The sequence below is a fragment of the Triturus cristatus genome, chromosome 1_2, assembly GCF_964204655.1.
Source record: "Triturus cristatus chromosome 1_2, aTriCri1.1, whole genome shotgun sequence".
NCBI lineage: Eukaryota > Metazoa > Chordata > Amphibia > Caudata > Salamandridae > Triturus > Triturus cristatus.
Window position 1 is genome coordinate 117,114,104 of NC_140580.1, and position 18,565 is coordinate 117,132,668.

Genomic DNA, 18,565 nt, shown 5'->3' on the forward strand with positions numbered 1-18,565 from the left:
TTCTTCTGGGAACTGCGCATGCGTGGGAGCCCGCGAATGTGCATTCCTCGCCATGAGGGAACCATCATTGGTTCCACCAAGCTGCACAGCCACATGACTGCCTGAATCCAATGAATTAAATTCATATAATTTAAACCAAGTTTTTCCATTTTCCACCTTTTATTTTCATCCTTCTTATTCTTATTCAATTCATTTTATTCAATCCACATTTTTACGTTGATGTTCAAAAAGGATCAGGAGCAGGAAATGGGTTCCATGTCATGTTTTATTGTAACAAACCCAATGAATTTCAGGAATAGATTCCCTTCGTCAGGAGCATCTAAAAAACACAAGCAAATATATCGTTTTTATGTTCATTTCTATCAACAAAACTTTTCTCTGAAATCTAAACAGCACGTGAAGATGATGTTACTAATAGACCATAAATAAAGCACTTCAAATTAATCTGACAAATGTGCAGAAAGTTAGCACCGTAAACTACATCCAGTCCTTTCTGGATCCACATTATTCACATTTATTCAGCATAACAAACTAACTCCCTAGTTTAAAGTAAGTCTACCCCTTATCAATAGGAAAAGTGACACCACTTGTTTAAAAAAAACGAGTAATTCCTTAAATTTCTACGTGCTTACCATGACAAGCTGATGCATCCTAGAACATACAGGAGCAGTTCCCAAATAACTCAATCAAATTTAAAAACTGTGGCATCATATTCCTGTTTTCTGACGAACCAAGGCACGCTTATCTCATTTCAATGAAAACTGAATCTGTAGCTCGAGCCGCTTTTGTGTGTTACCTCCCTTCCTTCGTAACACTCTGCAGGTGGTTAGTTACGTGTGCTTACATCAAAACCCTAAACGAAGCTAGACTGCAGATAGTGTATGTTATGCTCTTTTAATCTTACCTCCGTGAATTAACTAATGCTACTACAAGTCCCAGAATGCAGTATGCCCCATTACTTTCCACGTGGTATGTTTCACAAACCACATTACTTTCCCAACTTTCCCAACACATTAAAATACCAAAGTGATACATGTCCGTTTTTGTGTTGGCCTCGTGTGTCCTTCAAGTAATACTTCATGACAACGTTTCCAATGCTGTTCTTTCCATGAAAGTGCTTGTATACATAACTTTTCCTGTAATTCTTCCGTAATTCTCCAACAAGACAGGAATCCCTGCTCCTGCGCCGTTCATCCTCTCTGACATCACCTTTGTGTCAAATTCTTTACTTGTCCTGTTATCAATGTTTTTCAACTCCATTTTTCATGGGTGCTATCTCATTTGAGACGAAAAAATTCATACAATAAGCAAAGTAGGGATGAGATGCACACCTAGTAATCCTTTTTGAACTCAATTACTACATTCAAACGTTGAGGGCGTGCAAAACCTGCTCGCGCTTCGTCCCATTGCGCTGCAATTTTACTGAACCACGCGGGAACCATCATTGGTTCCACCAAGCTGCACAGCCACATGACTGCCTGAATCCAATGAATTAAATTCATATAGTTTAAACCACGTTTTTCCATTTTCAACCTTTTATTTTCATCCTTCTATGTGGTTTAGGCATCAGTGCTGGTTTAATGTGCTGAGAAATTTGATACCAAACTTCTCAGTCTTCAGTGCTGCCATTATGGTGCTGTGGAGTTCGTGTTTGACGAGCTCCCAGCACCATATACTCATAAATGGCAGCACTGCACTTACAGTGGCCTGGAATGGACCTGGGTACTGTAGGGGCACAGGGCTCCTGCTCCTGTGCCCATACCATTGGCATAGGGCACCCAGCTAGAGGGGTGGCTGATGTATGCCATGGCAGTGTAGGTGGTGGGCATGGCACACAGTGATGTGTGCCATGTCGACTCTTTGTTTTGTCTTATACCCAGACACTCAGCCTGCAAGGGCAGTGTGTGTGTGTAAGGGTACAGGGCCTCTTAGGGTGGCACAATGAGTGCTGCAGCCCTTAGAGGCCTTCCCTGGTCACAAGACCCTGGGCACCTAGGGTACCATTTACCAGGGGCTGACATGTGGCCAGGGTTTGCCAATTTGTGTTTTGTGTTTTAGGGAAGGAACATAGGCCCTGGGCACCTGATTGGCAGGAGTCAAGGGCACACTCAGTCAAAGTACATTCAGCAATTCAGTAAAAAGTGGGGGCATACCATGCAAGAAAGATGGCACTTTCTCACACGTGCTGTTTAAATTTCAGAGAAAAGCTTTGTTGATAGAAATGAACATAAAAACGATATATTTGCTTGTATTTTTTAGATGCACCTGACAAAGGGAATCTATTCCTGAAAAGGAATTGGGTTTGTTACAATAAATCATGACATGAAACCCATTTCATGTTCCTGAGCCTTTTTGAACATCGACGTAAAAATATGGATTGAATAAAATGAATTGAATAGGAATAAGAAGGATGAAAATAAAAGGTTGAAAATGGAAAAACTTTGTTTAAATTATATAAATTAACACGTAATCACACTGTATTGTAATAACTATTATGCTTTTGAAGAAACTAAAAGGTTGCATGAGTAGGCCGCAAGTGTTTCAGTATTTGCATGTCGCAATTTGCTTTAAAAGTAATGATTAATGTCGCTTGCTTGGATTTGGCAAATGCTAGGTAACATTAACGAGAAGTAGTGAACGGTGGGAGGTAAACAGTGATGGTTTCATTATCACATAATTAATGAATGTTAATTTCTATTCAGTTTAGTGTGTTGAATGAAGACGCCATTTTATTAAACTTAGCCATGGCGGGAGGGGGGATTGCTAGTAGTGAGTATGTTCTGGCATAGAAGGAGAGGAAGAGACTCTGTGCATGGAAGATTACATGAAGGAGTGAAGGCCAGTGTGTGCATCGCCTGCCAACTACTGTACATGAGCGTGGGACCTGAGATGTCCTCAGCAAAAGAACTGTGTTTTACTAATAAAGAATTATACATTTGTAATTAATGTGTGAACATGTGAATAAAGTTGAAATTCAGACCATGGGAACAGTATAAACAATACAGTTGTTGAATAAAGTGTGAAATCATGGTGGTGTGACAGTACGACCTCCCCTGTCCACCTATCACTTTGCAAGTTAGAGCGTAAATGCAACATTTTGAGGGATGGACATGTCAATTTAGAATATTTATTTAGGAGACTTTTAGAGGCGGGGTCTGGATGTTGTTGGAGGGAGAGGAGAGGGGAGATGCGTTGCTGTCCGTCAGTTTCCTGAGAGGCCTAGCTGTTTCTATCCTGTCCTGTATCTGTTCAGATATTCTGCGTTTTCCTGATTATCTGTTGGGAATCTCCGTCATCCCTTGAGTCCAAGGGGTAGTCTTCCTTTTCTCCCTACAGACCGTTAGGTTCGTATTTAGCTTAGGTGTCCTTTAAAATCTCAGCATTAATGTATTTGTCCCTGAACCTTTTGTCTCTCCACCTATCCACACCATCAACTATGAATAGTTATGTATTTTTTTAGATGAACCTATTGTCTCTTCATCTATCTTTCTGTTATGTACTATATTTGTTTGGCATAATGTTATGGTTTCTCCTAGAACTGATCAACATAGGAGTTGTATCTCCATGGTTGTGTCTCGTGTGAGACAGTTACCTGGAGAAGAACTGACAAGCTGGCAGCTGGAGTTGGTGGCTCTACTAATTGAGTAATAAAAGACTTTATGACTTACCAGTGAGTGTCTTCTCAACACTGGCGACGAGCGACGCTTGCTGGGGACAAGTCTGCCACCAACTTTCCCTCTTTATTGTGGACCTACAGATTCGTTTTCTTCTCCACTGCGAGGGATATCGAGTGTACAAGAGAATAAGTGTCTTCCTGCTTTACTGAGGATTTCTCTTTCCTGCTCCTGTTTTTCTTGACTTTCTGCGAGTTTCGAGCTGAATTTGGACAATTTATCACTGTTTTGTCCATTTCCAACAGCTCTCATTGCTCGCGACGTCTTCTCGTGCACTCGCTGATGTGCACAGCCTCACCAGCGCTCTCTGACGTCATCACGCGACACGCACGTAACACAACATGTGTGCCGCAATCTTGGTTTAATGGTTCCCATAACAAAGACATTGCGCGCCGTTACGGGGCCCCGATTAAGCATTTTTAATTAGAATCGGGCACCGCACGGTTCGTGGACATCTACGGAGTATGTAAGGAATATACTCTAATGGATTTTCAGGTACTGTTTCTGTTTTTTGGCAATTGATGTTGAATCGCCCATCACAGAGTATTAAGCTTGGTAGACTCTGATTGAACCTGAATAATACTCCCCTTGGTCCTGTGTTACTCATTTTGCCTCACATTTACAGCGCTCAATTACTGACTTTCAACTGCATTTGTAAACGCTTTAATTCACCCTTACAGCATAGTTATTTTATCTTTAGCTAATTATTCCTTTCATTGCATTTTAATTGGTTTCAAGCAATATTGAATATAGTGTCACTACCACTATGGCAGCTACCACAATGAACCAGCCTCCTCCATTCCTTTGTGAAAAGGGTGAACCACTTTTGCCACGGAAAAGGTGGAAATTGTTATTTGATTCATACTTGGTAGCTATAGGTGGTGCAATATTCTCAGCTCACAGGAAGCAAGCAATTCTTCTTCATAATCTCGGTATTGAAAGGCGCAACATATATGAAAGTATTGATGTAATTCCTGTTGGTGAAGGTGATCTAGAACCTTCTGATGTCTTCGAGATGTCCATAAAGATGCTGGAAATGTATTTTGGACCACGCATCAATGTTGTCATAGAGAGGCACACATTTTTTATGCGAATCCAAGAACCCAATGAGAAAGGTGGGATCTATATAGCTTCTCTAAAGACACTGGCACGCACTTGTGAGTTTGGTGATCTTACGGATTCATTGATATGCGATCAACTAGTCAGGTGCACTAACAGTCCTAGAGTGCAAGAAAAACTTTTGTCTAGAAATCCATCTCTTAAAGATGCCTTAGCCATTGTAGAAGGGATGGAAAATACCTCTGGCTGGGTTAAAGAGATGAAAACCCATAAAACAATAACAGAGAATGCTCCAACTCCCAGTAGCATTCATGAGTGGACCCAAAAGGATATAGCTCAAGACTCTGTTGACAGTGTCTCCAAGAGTACGCATGGAATTGAAGCCAAACCTTCCACAGATTTTTCAAGAATGAAGTGCTACAGATGTGGTAGTGCCAATCACTCCTCCAACTACCCTAACTGTTATGCTAAAAACACAACCTGCCACAAGTGTGGCATCAAAGGTCACTATGCCAGAGTATGCAAGTCTGGTGGCAGAGTGCGCACTATAGAGAATGTTGAGACCTGTGACACCTCGAGAACTGTTATGCTGAGTGTACGGGTGATGGTATGGTTGACGCTGATCTCATCAGCATGCCAGAGTATGAGGTGATGATTGGTGACAAGTTATTTGTGGTTTTAGCAGACTCTGGTTCTCCTTTTACTATGCTTGGGAATGAACTGTGGGACTAGACTTTTCCTGAGTCACAACGTTCCGCCCCTGACATTAACCCAGTCAGTTATGGTGGCTCACATATTGACGTAATTGGGTTTGCCATCATGAAGATTCACTTCAAAGGGAGAGAAACAATTGGGAAGATTTATGTCGCTAAACGTGGTGACAATCTCCTTGGGTGGAGACATCAGAGAGACTTGGGGATAATTCTCAACCCGAATGCTCATTATCCATCTGAGCAAGTCATGTTGGTTGACCGATCAGCGAACTCTAGTACGTTTTTTGAAGAGTTCCCTCAAGTTTTCTCCTGAAAACCTTGGTCTGCTCAAAAACTTTGAACATCGTATTGGGCTCAAGAAGAATGTAACTCCTGTGGTACACAAGGTTAGGAAGGTTCCCAACATGATTCTGGAACCTCTTAGAGATGAACTCAAGAGACTGGTATTTTTGGGTGTGATTGAGGAAATCGAATCCTCTGAATGGTTGGCCCCAGTGGTTTTGGCCCCGAAGGATGTGTGTGGACTTGAGGAGTCTAAACAAATGGATTTGGGTAGATCATCAACCCCTTCCAAAAATCTCTGAGTCTATTAATATGCTTGATGGGGCAAGAGTTTTCAGTGTGTTAGACTTATCCTCTGCTTACCACCAGGTAACATCTTTTTTCACACCACTGGGGGCTTTCCGTATTGTCAGAATGCCATTCGGAGTAGCCTCTGCGGCTGCCTGCTTTCAACGCATCATGAAGATGATTCTAGGTGATGTTTCCAACGTCATGTTCTTCCAGGACGACATTTTGGTCTATGGGAAAGATGATTTGGAGCATGACACAATTTTGAGAACTGTCTTACAAAGACTAGCTGAGAAAGGTTTGACTGTGAATAGACTGAAATGTAAAATAGGTGTGTCTTCCGTCACTTATTTGGGGCATGTTTTCTCAGGGGAAGGTATTCGTCCAAAATTGGATTTGACTAAGAGTACTGTGGATGCTCCTGCCCCAACTGATAAAGAGCAGGTCAGGTCTTTTTTTGGCCTAGCAGAGTTTTACGCTAAGTTCGTTCAAGGTTTTGCTTCCACTGTAGTACCCATCAGGGCTCTTCTGAGGAAAGGAACTCATTGTGTCTGGTCACCAGTGTGTGTTCTGGCTTTTGATTCTATTAAGCAAGCAATTGGTAAGATGCCTACACTGGGTCATTTTGATTCTAAAAAGAAAACTTTTCTAACCACTGATGCTAGCTTGTGTGGCCTTGGGGCGGTGCTTTCCCAAATCGATGGAGGTGAAGAAACGGTGTTTGTATTCACCTAAAGAGCGTTGAAGAAACCTGAGCAGCAGTATTCGTGCATTGAAAGTGAGGCTTTGGCTATTGTTTGGGCAATAAAACATTTTAAGTTTCACCTTTGGGGGATTCCCTTTTTTGTTAGGTCTGATCATCGTCCTTTAGTTCAGATTTTCTCATGTATGGAGAGTGAGAGACTCACCCCTAGACTTAAGCGTTGGAGCGAGGGGTTCAAGTGCAGTATCTCCCGGGGTCTGCCAATAAAGCAGCAGATTGCCTATCGAGACTCCCCATTGACTGTTCTGGTGATACTTTGGACTATGATTCTGTAAAGGTTTGTTGGGTCAAAGAGTCTGCCATTCAAGAACAAGAATGGGAACCGGCTTTATTGGAAGATGTGTTGCTTCCCGTTGTAATGGATTTTGTTATTAAAGGGTGGCCGGACAGCAAGAGATTTGATTCTGACTTATTACCTTTCTGGTCCATCAGAAATAAAATCACTTTGTGCACGGGCAACTCATGCGTGGTGAGAGAGTGATACCTCCCATTGCCTTGAGACCTAAACTGGTGAATCTTGCTCATGAAGGACATTTAGGGAGAAATCTCAAAATCTCATCTCCGAGAAAGGTGTTGGTGGCCTAGAATGGATAGCCATGTTGAGGAAGTGGTTAAGGAGTGTTGTCAGTGTGCCTCAAGTGATAAATCCCAAGCCACTAGTACTGCTCCCTTGTCACCAGTGGAAGTTCCACGTGAGCCCTGGGTCAAGCTTGGTCTGGACCTTATGGGTCCATTTGAGCTTTTAGGTCCTTCAGAGTGGTTTGTAATTCTCTTGGTGGATTACTCTTCTAAGTGGGTATCCACCAAATGTGTGAGCTCTATCAACACCAGGGTGGTTATTGACTTCCTTAAAGATAAATTTGTGAGTGAAAGCATACCCAGATTCCTCATCACAGATAATGGGGTGCAATTCATCTGGCAGGAGATGCAGGACTTTTTGAGGGACTTTGGCATCACTCATCAAAAAACCTCGCTTTATACACCACAAGCCAATGGACTTGCGGAGCTCATGAACAGAGTGGTGAAGGTGTGTGTGCAGAGAGCTATTGATAGGAAGGTTCCTTTCAAGGGTGTTCTGAGGGATATTTGGTGGGCACATTGCACTGCTCTCAATGCAGTGTTACAAAGATCTCCCTTTCAGATGCTGAGAGGAAGAGTTGCCCTATCAAAGCTCAATCCTGGGTGGTTGCCTCTAATTGAAGGTCCTGTTCTGGATAAGGAGGAGATGGGTGCAAAGTTACGTTTTATCAAGGAAGGTACAAATAGAGGTTTGACTTTAAAAACTCAACTAAATCATGGAATGTGGGTGATCGGGTACTTATAAAAGACCACGGTGGCACAGGAAGGGTATCAAAGAGTTTATGGGCCCTTTTGTTATTACTTCTGTTTATAAGAATGTGGTCACTGTTCATAATGGAACCAAATGGAGCATGTCTCGCCTGGTGAGATTTCGGGGTGATAAGTCTTCATTTTCAGACAAAATTCCTAGTTCAATTTTGCAAAGGAGTGTCTCTCCTCCGAGTTTACATTCACAAGGTTTATCTTCATGGTCCCGTTGTCCTCCTAAACGTTATGAAGATTATGAAATGTATTGACCTCATTGTAATATCTTGATGACTATGAAATGTATTGATTTCTCTGTTGTGCTTTCTTTTCACTTTGTTTTCTTCCGTGCATCATTTTTTTTTTACACTTTCTTTGATTTTTTCTTCTTCCTTGTTCTCTTTTCTTTCTTTCTCTTGTATTTTCAGTAAGGGGAATGTGTTATGGTTTCTCCTAGAACTGATCAACATAGGAGTTCTATCTTCATGGTTGCGTCTTGTGTGAGACAGTGACCTGGAGAAGAACTGACAAGCTGGCAGCTGGAGTTGGTGGCTCTACTAATTGAGTAATAAAAGACTTTATGACTTATCAGTGAGTGTCTTTTCAACACATAATCATTTTGCTGAACCTTTATGTCTCTTAATTTATCAACTCCTTCATTGCATATTGTCATTGCGAAATGAGTCTGTTATCGATGTAAATTGATCTATCACCATGAGATTCGATGTTTATAAAATTGTGACCTAAAACATATGAGCATTTACTTTAAATTTGAGATGAAACTCACTTATTAACCTTACCAAGAGTCTGTAATGTATTAAACCAATGTTTGGTAAGTTAGTCTTTTATTATTACCATCAACTATTCAACTAATTGATCCATTAGTTACAAATTAGTTAACCAGCGGATGGTTAGATGACATAAACGAATGTTCGAAACAAATTGACCAGCGACGCAATCAGGGATTTTTGGGTTGAATGTGTATGGGCCATTGAAGTGATTTGTTGTGTATTGATCCCTGATCGATGATTGGTATTGGCGCTGGATCAATGTCAATGTAGGAGATTTGTAAAGTGCTCTGTTACCATACAGTGTCCTGGCACTAGCTTGCTGACCGGTACAGAAGGCCAATGTAAGATCAAAAAATCAAGAGGGATGGTCTGGCTCAGCCCCACCTCTTCCGGGCAATGACAGGCGCAGTATGGACCCGCCCATGGCCTGGGCTTTGCCTGGGCGTGGCCTGCACAGCAGGGCTTCTGAACGCCCTTTATAATGCTTACAACAGTGTCAGCAGGTGAAAACAATGAACTGGATGGCCTCCAAGGCCCACAGGATCTTGGGACATGAAGTCCATCGCAGCACCACTCCTGCACCTCTAAACGTGCTTTTAAGCACTTACGGCAGTGTCAACAGATGCTGGTCATACTGTCAGCTTCTACTCACGTTTCTGCTGGAACACCATGCAAAGGATGAAAAGGTCCCCAACTTCCTTGGATCACCAAGAGCACCCAACAGAGTCAAAGTACCAGCAGTAACCCAGAGAAGAAAGGAAAAAACAAGGAAGAAACAGGGTCCCACGATGCACCCCACTCAAGGACACGACCAGTCAGCCAGGAGAAATATCTCAATAAATTGACAGAAAAAAGTAAGTACCCAAGGAACCACTAGTTCTATTGTCTGCAGTATTTTTAGACACTTAAATCTAGACTACCTAATTGATTCCCTTCTGCTGTTAATTCTGGTATCTGGTATGAGCAATGGGGTGTTCTGGGCAGTGACAGGGTAAAAGTATAGTGTGAACACAATAGGTCAGAGGAATGGTCAAGTGAAGGAAAAAATAGGGTTAACCACAACCTGACCCACCTATAAATAAATGATGACTTAAAGTTATATGAATCTTGACTTTAGAAACATCTTGAAAAGCACAATATGCTCTATAGAAAACTGAAACAGTCCACCTTGCTTCAGGCAGACCTACTGGGAATTTCCTTACTATCAGGAATACTCAGCACTAAACAAAACTAGAAAAATCAGATCTCCACAGACGCAGATTTTGCATTAATTACAATGGCAGTAGTAGTAAGTGTCAAGTCAGCGCAGAAAGGACTTTTACAAGAGAACTTATTCACCTCCGTGTTATCTTTTGGTAAACTATTCAAAGGAGGTTGCAATGTTTCGCAGCGTGCTGGAAATAGCTTGCTGACGTTGAGACAAACACAGGAAGACAACCTGGAGCACAAAGAAGGGAAACCAGAGAACAGGAGACGACGGATCATCAGGGAGGAAAGCCGGATGAAAGACGACCAACGCTGGATCGATGGGACTTGACCCGGAAATGTCAGGATAGGACCCGGAAGAGGAATTCCAAACCCAAAGCTGGAATGCAAAGCGTCCTTACTTGGGAGTAGCAGGCTTTTAAATCCGCTTGCCGCCACCTGCGCATGCGTGTATAGCGAGAACGGCGTTTCACTAGCTTACCGATCACGCGTGTGCCCAGCAACCGTGACCCATACCACCCTATTTAGGATTGGGACCCCGAAGGAAGTTGGCACAAACAGAAGACCAATCAGAGAGGTTTTAGGTGAAATTTTATTTGATTTACAGTAGAGCCCAAGAATGATCCAACAGATCAACAGAGATAAGGTGCACCCAATCCTGCTCCAACTCCCACTTGACATATAAATGTTGTTCCATATTCCAGACCCAAAATTCCCTCATTATTATTCATTCCAAATGAGAAGGTGGGTCTGGCTGGGTTGTTGAACACTTGCATTTCAACTCGTTCTTTGGCAGGGATGTCCATGTGAAAGGAAGTGTTGGATCTCAGAGGGCAGAAGGGGGCAGAAGTTTTTCCAGTTTTGTTCAGCCAGAACCCATGGTAGAAGTGTGACACAGTTTTGCCGGAAGTGGCATTGTCCCTGTAGCTTTCCTGCAGGAGGATTAGCCAGGCGAGGCAGGAACCATGGACAGAAAAAGGTGAAGGGATGAAAGGGATAGAGTGTCCAGTGGCATGTGGTAGCAATCCACAGATCCAGCAATTAGTGGCGTTGGCGGCAAGATTGTGTTGGTGGAGCAACTGCACAAAAGAGTTATTCCAGAACTCCTTACGCCTTTCTCGGAGTTGGGGTGAAAGTGAGATCAGATGGTGTTCTTTCATGGTGGTAGGTTGAACGGTGGTCAGCAATGTCTTATGAGCGGGTGTGCTCTCCTCCATGATCCAGAAGGTGACCATGAGGAGAAGGCAAAAGAGAAGGGTAATGAAAAGTGTAATAGTCTTTGAGCTGTGCATTCTGTCAGTCTTTGGGTTTTTGTAGTGGATCTTCGGACGTCCGGTTGCTTCCATCATCTTCATGTCGGGCGCTTCCATCACCTTCAAGAGACTCGGTAGCGGGCAGAACCACAGACTTTGTTTAGTTTCTCTCCTGGTGGCCTTTGAGGTGACTAGGCTACCGTTCTGAGATTTCCACTTAGTTTGTGGTCTGCTTAGCCGAAGTTCTCTCCTTTTGTCGCAAGTTATACCCTTCCTTGGATGGCACGGTGGGATCGGGATATTTCACTAGCTCAAGTGTCTCCGTATCTGGGCGGCGGTTCAGGGATGGTCGGTCTTTGTCCAGAAGTTCTTCTTGGGCGGTGATGTTGTCCGTAGTCGTCAGGGTCGGTGATACCTTCTTGCAGTGGTGTGCATGCAGCCAATTGCGTTTCCCCTCCACTCGAAGAGCTGTTCGGGTGGTGATCAGGACTTGCAGGGGGCCCGTCCACCGGGGCTCCAGACTCTTGGTGCGCTGGAAGTTACGCACTAAGACAAAGTCGCCGGGTTGGATGTCGTGCCGGGGGCCCCTGGAAACATCGGGAATGGCTTGCAGCACCTGCTGATGGATAACAGACAACGTTTTAGTTAGGTTATACAAATAGTCAGACATGAGGACGTCCGGGACGTCGTGGATGGATGTTGGTTTTGGTGCAGTCCAAAGGTTCATGGGCCGCCCGAAAACGACCTCGTAGGGGGTTAAGTGGTGTTTAGTGGGGGTGGAACGCATTGATAGCAATGCTAGCGGGAGAGCGTCTGGCCATTTCAGTCCTGTGGTGGCGACTATTTTTGCTATCTTAAGCTTCAATGTGGCATTATGTCGCTCAACCAAGCCTGCAGATTGGGGATGGAAGACAGCGTGGAATTTCTGTTTCACACCCAGCCCCTTTAAGATGAGTTGGATAACCTCGGCTACAAAGTGGGGGCCATTATCGCTCCACAAAATTCGACAAAGGCCGTATCGGGGGAAGAATTCTTTCAGTAGTACTTTTGCGGTAGTCATAGCGGTGTTGTCGTGGGTTGGGTAGGCCTCCACCCACTTGCTGAAGGCACACACAACGACAAGTACGTACTTAAAACCTTGGCACCTTTCTAACTGGACATAGTCCATTTGTAGGACTTCAAAGGGGTGATTGGGAACCCCAAACCCTCCCCGGGGTACAGCAGTTCCTTTCCCAGGGTTGTGTTGGAGGCATACCAGGCATTGTTGGACCAGACGTTTGGCTGAGTCTGGGATTTTTTCGTTGTGCCAGACTTTGGAGATGAGTTCGATCATGGGGGCAGACCCTATGTGTGCGGGGGAGTGTGCCATGGTCAGCATGGGGATCAAGTATGAGTCGGGTAGCAACCATTTGTTCGAGTCTTTAGTTCGCCAGCAACCGTCATCGTCCTTCAATCCCACCCGGGCCCATTCAGTTAATTCGTGTGGTGTGCTGGCTAGTTGGATATCCCTAATCGTTTCCCTAGCATCCTTCCATTTCTCAGTTTGTGACCTGGTCACGTACATATGGGTCGTGGACCTATTCTCGGCTGTGGTTCGGGCAGTAATGTCAGCTAGTGCATTTTCCTGTCCTATAATGTCTGTCACCTTCTTGTGTGCCTGGCATTTGATCACAGCCAGCCGTGTGGGGAGGAGGACTGCTTCGGTCAGGGCAGAGACTAGATCTCCATGCAGGATGGGTGTGCCATGGGAAGTCAAGAATCCCCTCTCTTTCCATAAGAGCCCAAAGTGGTGAACTACCCCGAAGGCGTACTGACTGTCTGTGTAAATGTTTGCGGTTGTCCCTGCTGCCAGGATGCATGCTCGTGTGAGAGCAATTAGTTCCGCCGCCTGTGCGGATCGCCGTGTGATGCGGGCTGTCTCAACAACTGTTCGGGCTGTGGTGACTGCATAGGCAGCTGAGGTGGTGCCATCGGGGAGCTTGATACATGAGCCATCCACCCACAGTTCTCCGTCAGGGTCCGGGAAGCCAGTATCCCGGAGGTCAATCCTACTCTTGATCTGTTCGTCGGTGAGGGTCATGCAGTCATGTATAGGGGACGCATTGGGGTCAGCGTCAGGGAGAGGTAGTAGAGTAGCTGGATTCAGAGTGGTGCATCGTTTCAATGTGATGTGGGGTGCAAGCAGAGTTAGTTCGTAACCAGTCAGTCGTGCGCTAGTCAGGTGTTGGGTCTTGGTTTGGTTTAGGAGGGTGTCAACCGCATGGGGTACCAATACTGTGAGGGGGTTCGAGAGCACGATCCCCTCACTTTGCCGGATAGAGACAGCAGCGGCGGCTACTGCTCGAAGGCAGGCGGGCAAAGCTCTGGCTACAGGGTCAAGAGTGGCAGAGAAGTAGGCACAAGGGCGTTGTTTAGGGCCTATGGACTGGGTTAGAACAGACAACGCACATCCCTCCCTTTCGTGGGTGTAGAGGGAGAAAGGTTTAGTGTAGTCTGGGGTTCCTAGGACTGGGGCCGAGCAGAGGGCGTCTCGTAATTCTTTGAAGGAGGATTGGCATTCGGGTGTCCAGGGGAGGGGGAAGGGGACATCTTTAGCCAGCAGGGAAAGCAGAGGTTTTACAATAAGACTGAAGTTTGGCAACCATTGTCGACAAAAGGAGGTGAGGCCTACTAGAGACCGCACTTGCTTCTGAGTTTTGGGAACAGGGGTTTCTAGGATGGTCTGAATTCGGTCAGGGGTAAGTTTCCTCCCGTCTTTGGATAGTAGGTGGCCTAGATATGTCACTTGGGGTTGGCAGAATTGCAACTTCTTCCTGGAGACCTTGTGACCGTTTTCCGCGAGGAAGTGGAGGAGGTGAATGGTGGCTGTGACGGCAAGTGGAGTGGTGTCGGCCGCCAAAAGAATGTCATCGACGTACTGTATTAACACCACTCCATCGGGTAGTTGGACTGCATCTAGTTGTCTCTTGAGGGCTTGGCTATAAATGCTGGGACTCTCAGTGTAGCCTTGGGGTGCCCTACAGAATCTGTACGAACGGGCTTTTAAAGTGAAGCCGAACAGGTAGCGGCTGTCTGGGTGGATGGGGATGGAAAAGAATGCGTTCTTGAGATCAATAACGGTAAAAGTGGTGGCAGTGGACGGAATCAGGGTGAGGATGGTGGTGATGTCTGAGACCACGGGGTACTGAGGTATGACTACTTTGTTAACTTCTCGTAAGTCAACAATAAAGCGGTATGCTTTCTCATCTCCCTCGCCTTGCTTTTTTACAATGGGTAGGATAGGGCTGTTGCAAACATTACTGACTACTTCTACCACTCCTGCATCGACTAGGGACTCGATGATTTCCACCAATGCCTTCTCGCCTTCGGGCGATATCCGATACTGTGGAAGCTTTGGGAGCACTGCGTCCGGTCGGACGGTTATGTGTACTGGGTCGATCACCATGCGCCCTACATCTGAGTCGGTTTTAGCCCATAGATGTGAAGGTAACGTGTCGAGTAGGGACAGGTCAGCATCGGTTATAGAGAGCATACGCCGTGTGTGACAAGGTCTGAACAGATCTGGGTTATCGTGCAGGATGACTCGAACTCCGTCTGGGGAGCATCTGATGGTAGCTCGAAAATGTTTTAGCAAATCAAGTCCCATAATAGCATCGGGGGTGTTGGAGGAGAGTAGAAAGGTCGTGTCAGTGGCGTTATCTTCTAAGTCAAAGGAGATTGGTGCTGATAAGGGGTTAGTGGAGGGCGTTCCATCGAAGCCTATTGAGGTTACGTGTGAGCCAGACAAGGGTGCCCTAGGAATCAGTCGTTTAGATAACGCACTACGTGTCGCCCCAGTATCTACCAGGAATGGAGACTTGGTGCCCAAGACCTTAGCAGTGACGTAAGGACCTTGCTGGTCAACACGGAGTTCGACTGGATCCCTCCCTTGCCCCTGGCGGTCCTATGCGAAGTCATGGGTGCTTTCGTAGTCGGACTGCTGACACTGGTTTTGTCGGGGGCGATCAAAGGTGTTTGGTTTGCCTGGCCTGTCGTTGATGGCGTCGCTCGTGTACCCTCGTCCCTGTCCTCTATTTCTGGGGTCATATGCTGTGTCTCTGGGGTCCCTATTTTTGTTCATTTCCAGAAGGACCGGGCACTGGGATTTCCAGTGTCCGAACCCTCAACAGAACGCACATTGGTTCCCATCTAAGTCTCTTCGTCCGTTGTAGGGTGCAGGGGTATGATCTCTAGGGGGTAGCTTTCTAGGGGCGGTTGGTTGGTAATTCCCTTTCGGGGGCTCCCTTCCTATGGTCACCCCTTGCAACTGTGCTATCATTACCCTCTCCTTCAGTTCCTTTTTCTTCCTCTCTGACGCCCTATCGTTCTCATTCTTTTGGTTTTCGTAGTATTGGGCCATCTGGAGGATTGCTGCGGGTTTGGAGGCTGCCCAACTACTCTCGCTGGTCTGTAGCTTCTGGGAGACTTCTTGTGACAGACCCTTCACATAATTCTGGACAAAGAGGTGATGTCCGGTTGCAGTGGTCATGTCCTGGCCACTATAATCGGAAAACACAGTCTCGAATCGAGAGAAGTATTCAGACACATCCTCCTGGGGTTTCTGGCGACAAGCCGTCACTATCGACCAGTCTACCTTTCTTTCTGGGATTAGAGTCTTCAATTTCTGTACAATCTTGTCTGGGAGCTCCAATATGGCTTTCGGGGGTTTCTGTCCCGGTTCTCGCTGTTTATCTATGGTATCGAGTTGTACCCAGGTATATCCGAACGGCTCAGCGTGGTCAACTTTCCGGATTTGCTTCCACACATCAGCCGGCAGACATAATCCAAAGAACAAGTCGATATCTGCTAAAGTCATTATTGTTGAGCCTAAGGCTGTACCTAGTTCGGTGTAGAAGGCAGTCGGGTTCTTTCTTAAGTCGGGTAGAGTTTTTCTAAAGGTCAAAATATCTTGTCGGTCCCATGGCTGGTAGACCCAATTATATACAACCCTTCCCTTCGCATCTTGGTGGTTGATGTCGTCATGTGTTCCCTGACCTCGTGGGGGGACCCAGTAGGGAGCGGCCTCTTTGATGGGCATCATGGTATCAGTCCTTCCTTCCTGGGGCTTAGTCGCTATGGGGGTTTCTGTTTTGGTGGCCTGTCTGTGTTCTTTAAGGTGTCGATAGACCTCGAGTGTACGAGTGAAGAGGTTCGTCACATCGCCCTCTCCTTCTTCCCCAATGTCTACCTTCCTATATAGGGCCGCTAAGCCTTCGGGACCTTTATCGTGGTACCTATCCTCATATGTATTCAGGGCGTGATAACAAAGTCGTACGACAAAGTGTCGTCTGCGGCTGTCGGCATATGAGTTATACACGTCTGTTATATACTCCTCACTTTCCTTTCGCTCCACCAGTGTCCCTACTATCTTGTCGATTCCTGCTCGTTCATCCCTTGTTAGTCGATTCATTCTGGTGGAATCTTTCTTTCTCATCTCAGGGTCATCCAACGTTATTGCCGACGTTGTGTTCAGTACAAGAGGCTCGGCCGGCGCGGAGGCCGTGAGGACCGAGGCCCCTGTACTGATTTCGCTTGTGTTTGGGGGTTGTGGGTGTTGCACTACCGATTGGGAGGGTGCGTATGGAGGGGGCATGTAAATGATCGGGGGACCTAATAGTAATTCATCATTCGTCCGTTGCTTAGGGGACAACTCAGGGTAGAGCATAGAGGGGGTCCTAACAGCGTACTGGCCTGATGTTTCGGGCTCCTGTCTTAGTTTAGTTTCCCTTCTCTCCTTTATTTCTTCTTCTAACTTTCTAGCGGCAAGGTGAGCTGCCTTTCGTAATTCCTTTTCTGCTTTTACCTCTTCCCTCTTTTTCCGTTGTGTTGCTTCTTTGCGCCACATGCCGATACTGTCAAGCATAGTAGGCGTCGTCTTATTGCTACGCAGAGCTATTTCTAGCATTTCTATCTTATGGTCATCGAAGGATCCCATCAGTGGCCACTGACTCTCGGGGTCCTTCCTTGTATATTTATGCCATAGCTTGCTATAAGCTACGGCGACTAGTCCATATTTAGTGAACATGTCCTTATTAGGGGTGCCTTCCAGTGGAGCCGGATGGTCCACCTCTAATAAGCGGTCCGGGCAGAACCAACTACCAATCAGTGGGGAGAAGATAGGCATGACGGGTTTCAACGGGGACAAAAGTCAGCACTACCTATCTTTTCACTGCTTGCAAAGACTAGACAGAATATCTCTATTCCTCGTTATTTGTAAGCAGAGAATACCTCCAAAGAACCAATATCGAACAACTAGTGTTCGGACAATCAATCAATCAATCAATCAATGGGGAGATAAAGATAGGCACGACGGGTTACAACGGGGACAAAAGTCTGCGTTACCTACCCTTCACTATTTGCATAGACTAGACAGAATATTTCTATTCTACGTTATTTGCAAACAGAGAATATCTCAAAGAGCACTATTCTTCAAAACAATCAATGTTCGGACAATCAATCAGTGGGGAGATAAAGATAGGCACGACGGGTTACAACGGGGACAAAAGTCTGCGTTACCTACCCTTCACTATCTGCAAAGGGAGAGAGAGAGAGTATTTCTACTCCTCCCCGTTTGTAGACAGCGAATATCTCAAAGAGAACAATCAATGAGCAATACTAGTATTTCAAATAATCAATCAATTATTTCGCAATATGTCGTGTTTCACGACCTTACCCGGACCGCGTGGACAGTTTCTCGTCTTCCGCCTCCAGCGCCCGATCGTCCTCTACTCTCCGTATTTGCCGCGGCACTCCTGATGGTTCCCAGTCAGGACCGTAGATCACTCGAGAGAGGTCTGCTCGGAACCAGTGAAGTTCGGATGATCGGCTGCCAGACGAGGGTCTATCGGGCAGGAGCTCTCCCGATCGTTGCAGTCGTTCACTCTGTCGTCAGGACCTCTCCCACTGGATCCACGTGTCGCTGATGGGCCCCACGTTTGGGACGCCAATTGTTAAATGGTAGCGGCAGTTTCAGTCGATAACCCTTCAAGTATTGCCCGGCGGTAATCGCCTCTCATACCATTCGATAATTTACCAATGAAAGAGGCAGGCGCCGGAGACTGGAAGGCAGGAAACAAAGTTTTTATTCCGTCGGAGCAGAACACATCAGATCAGACAGCAAGGTATCGTCACGAGGTGCTCTAACTGCATCTCTGAGGCCTGGCCTCTTATACAC

General features: G+C 45.7%; 1 protein-coding gene across 1 annotated transcript in view; it reads right to left on the bottom strand.

Annotated features, from left to right (window-relative positions):
* Window positions 1-203: 203 nt before the first annotated feature.
* LOC146866925 (lysine-specific demethylase 5B-like) overlaps window positions 204-18,565 on the bottom strand; it is a 717,572-nt gene continuing 699,210 nt past the window's right edge. Inside the window, exon 15 of the mRNA XM_085618314.1 lies at window positions 204-319. Within this exon, the coding sequence (XP_085474440.1) occupies window positions 310-319 (10 nt within the window). The 3' untranslated portion in view covers window positions 204-309. The remainder of the gene's footprint in view (window positions 320-18,565) is intronic.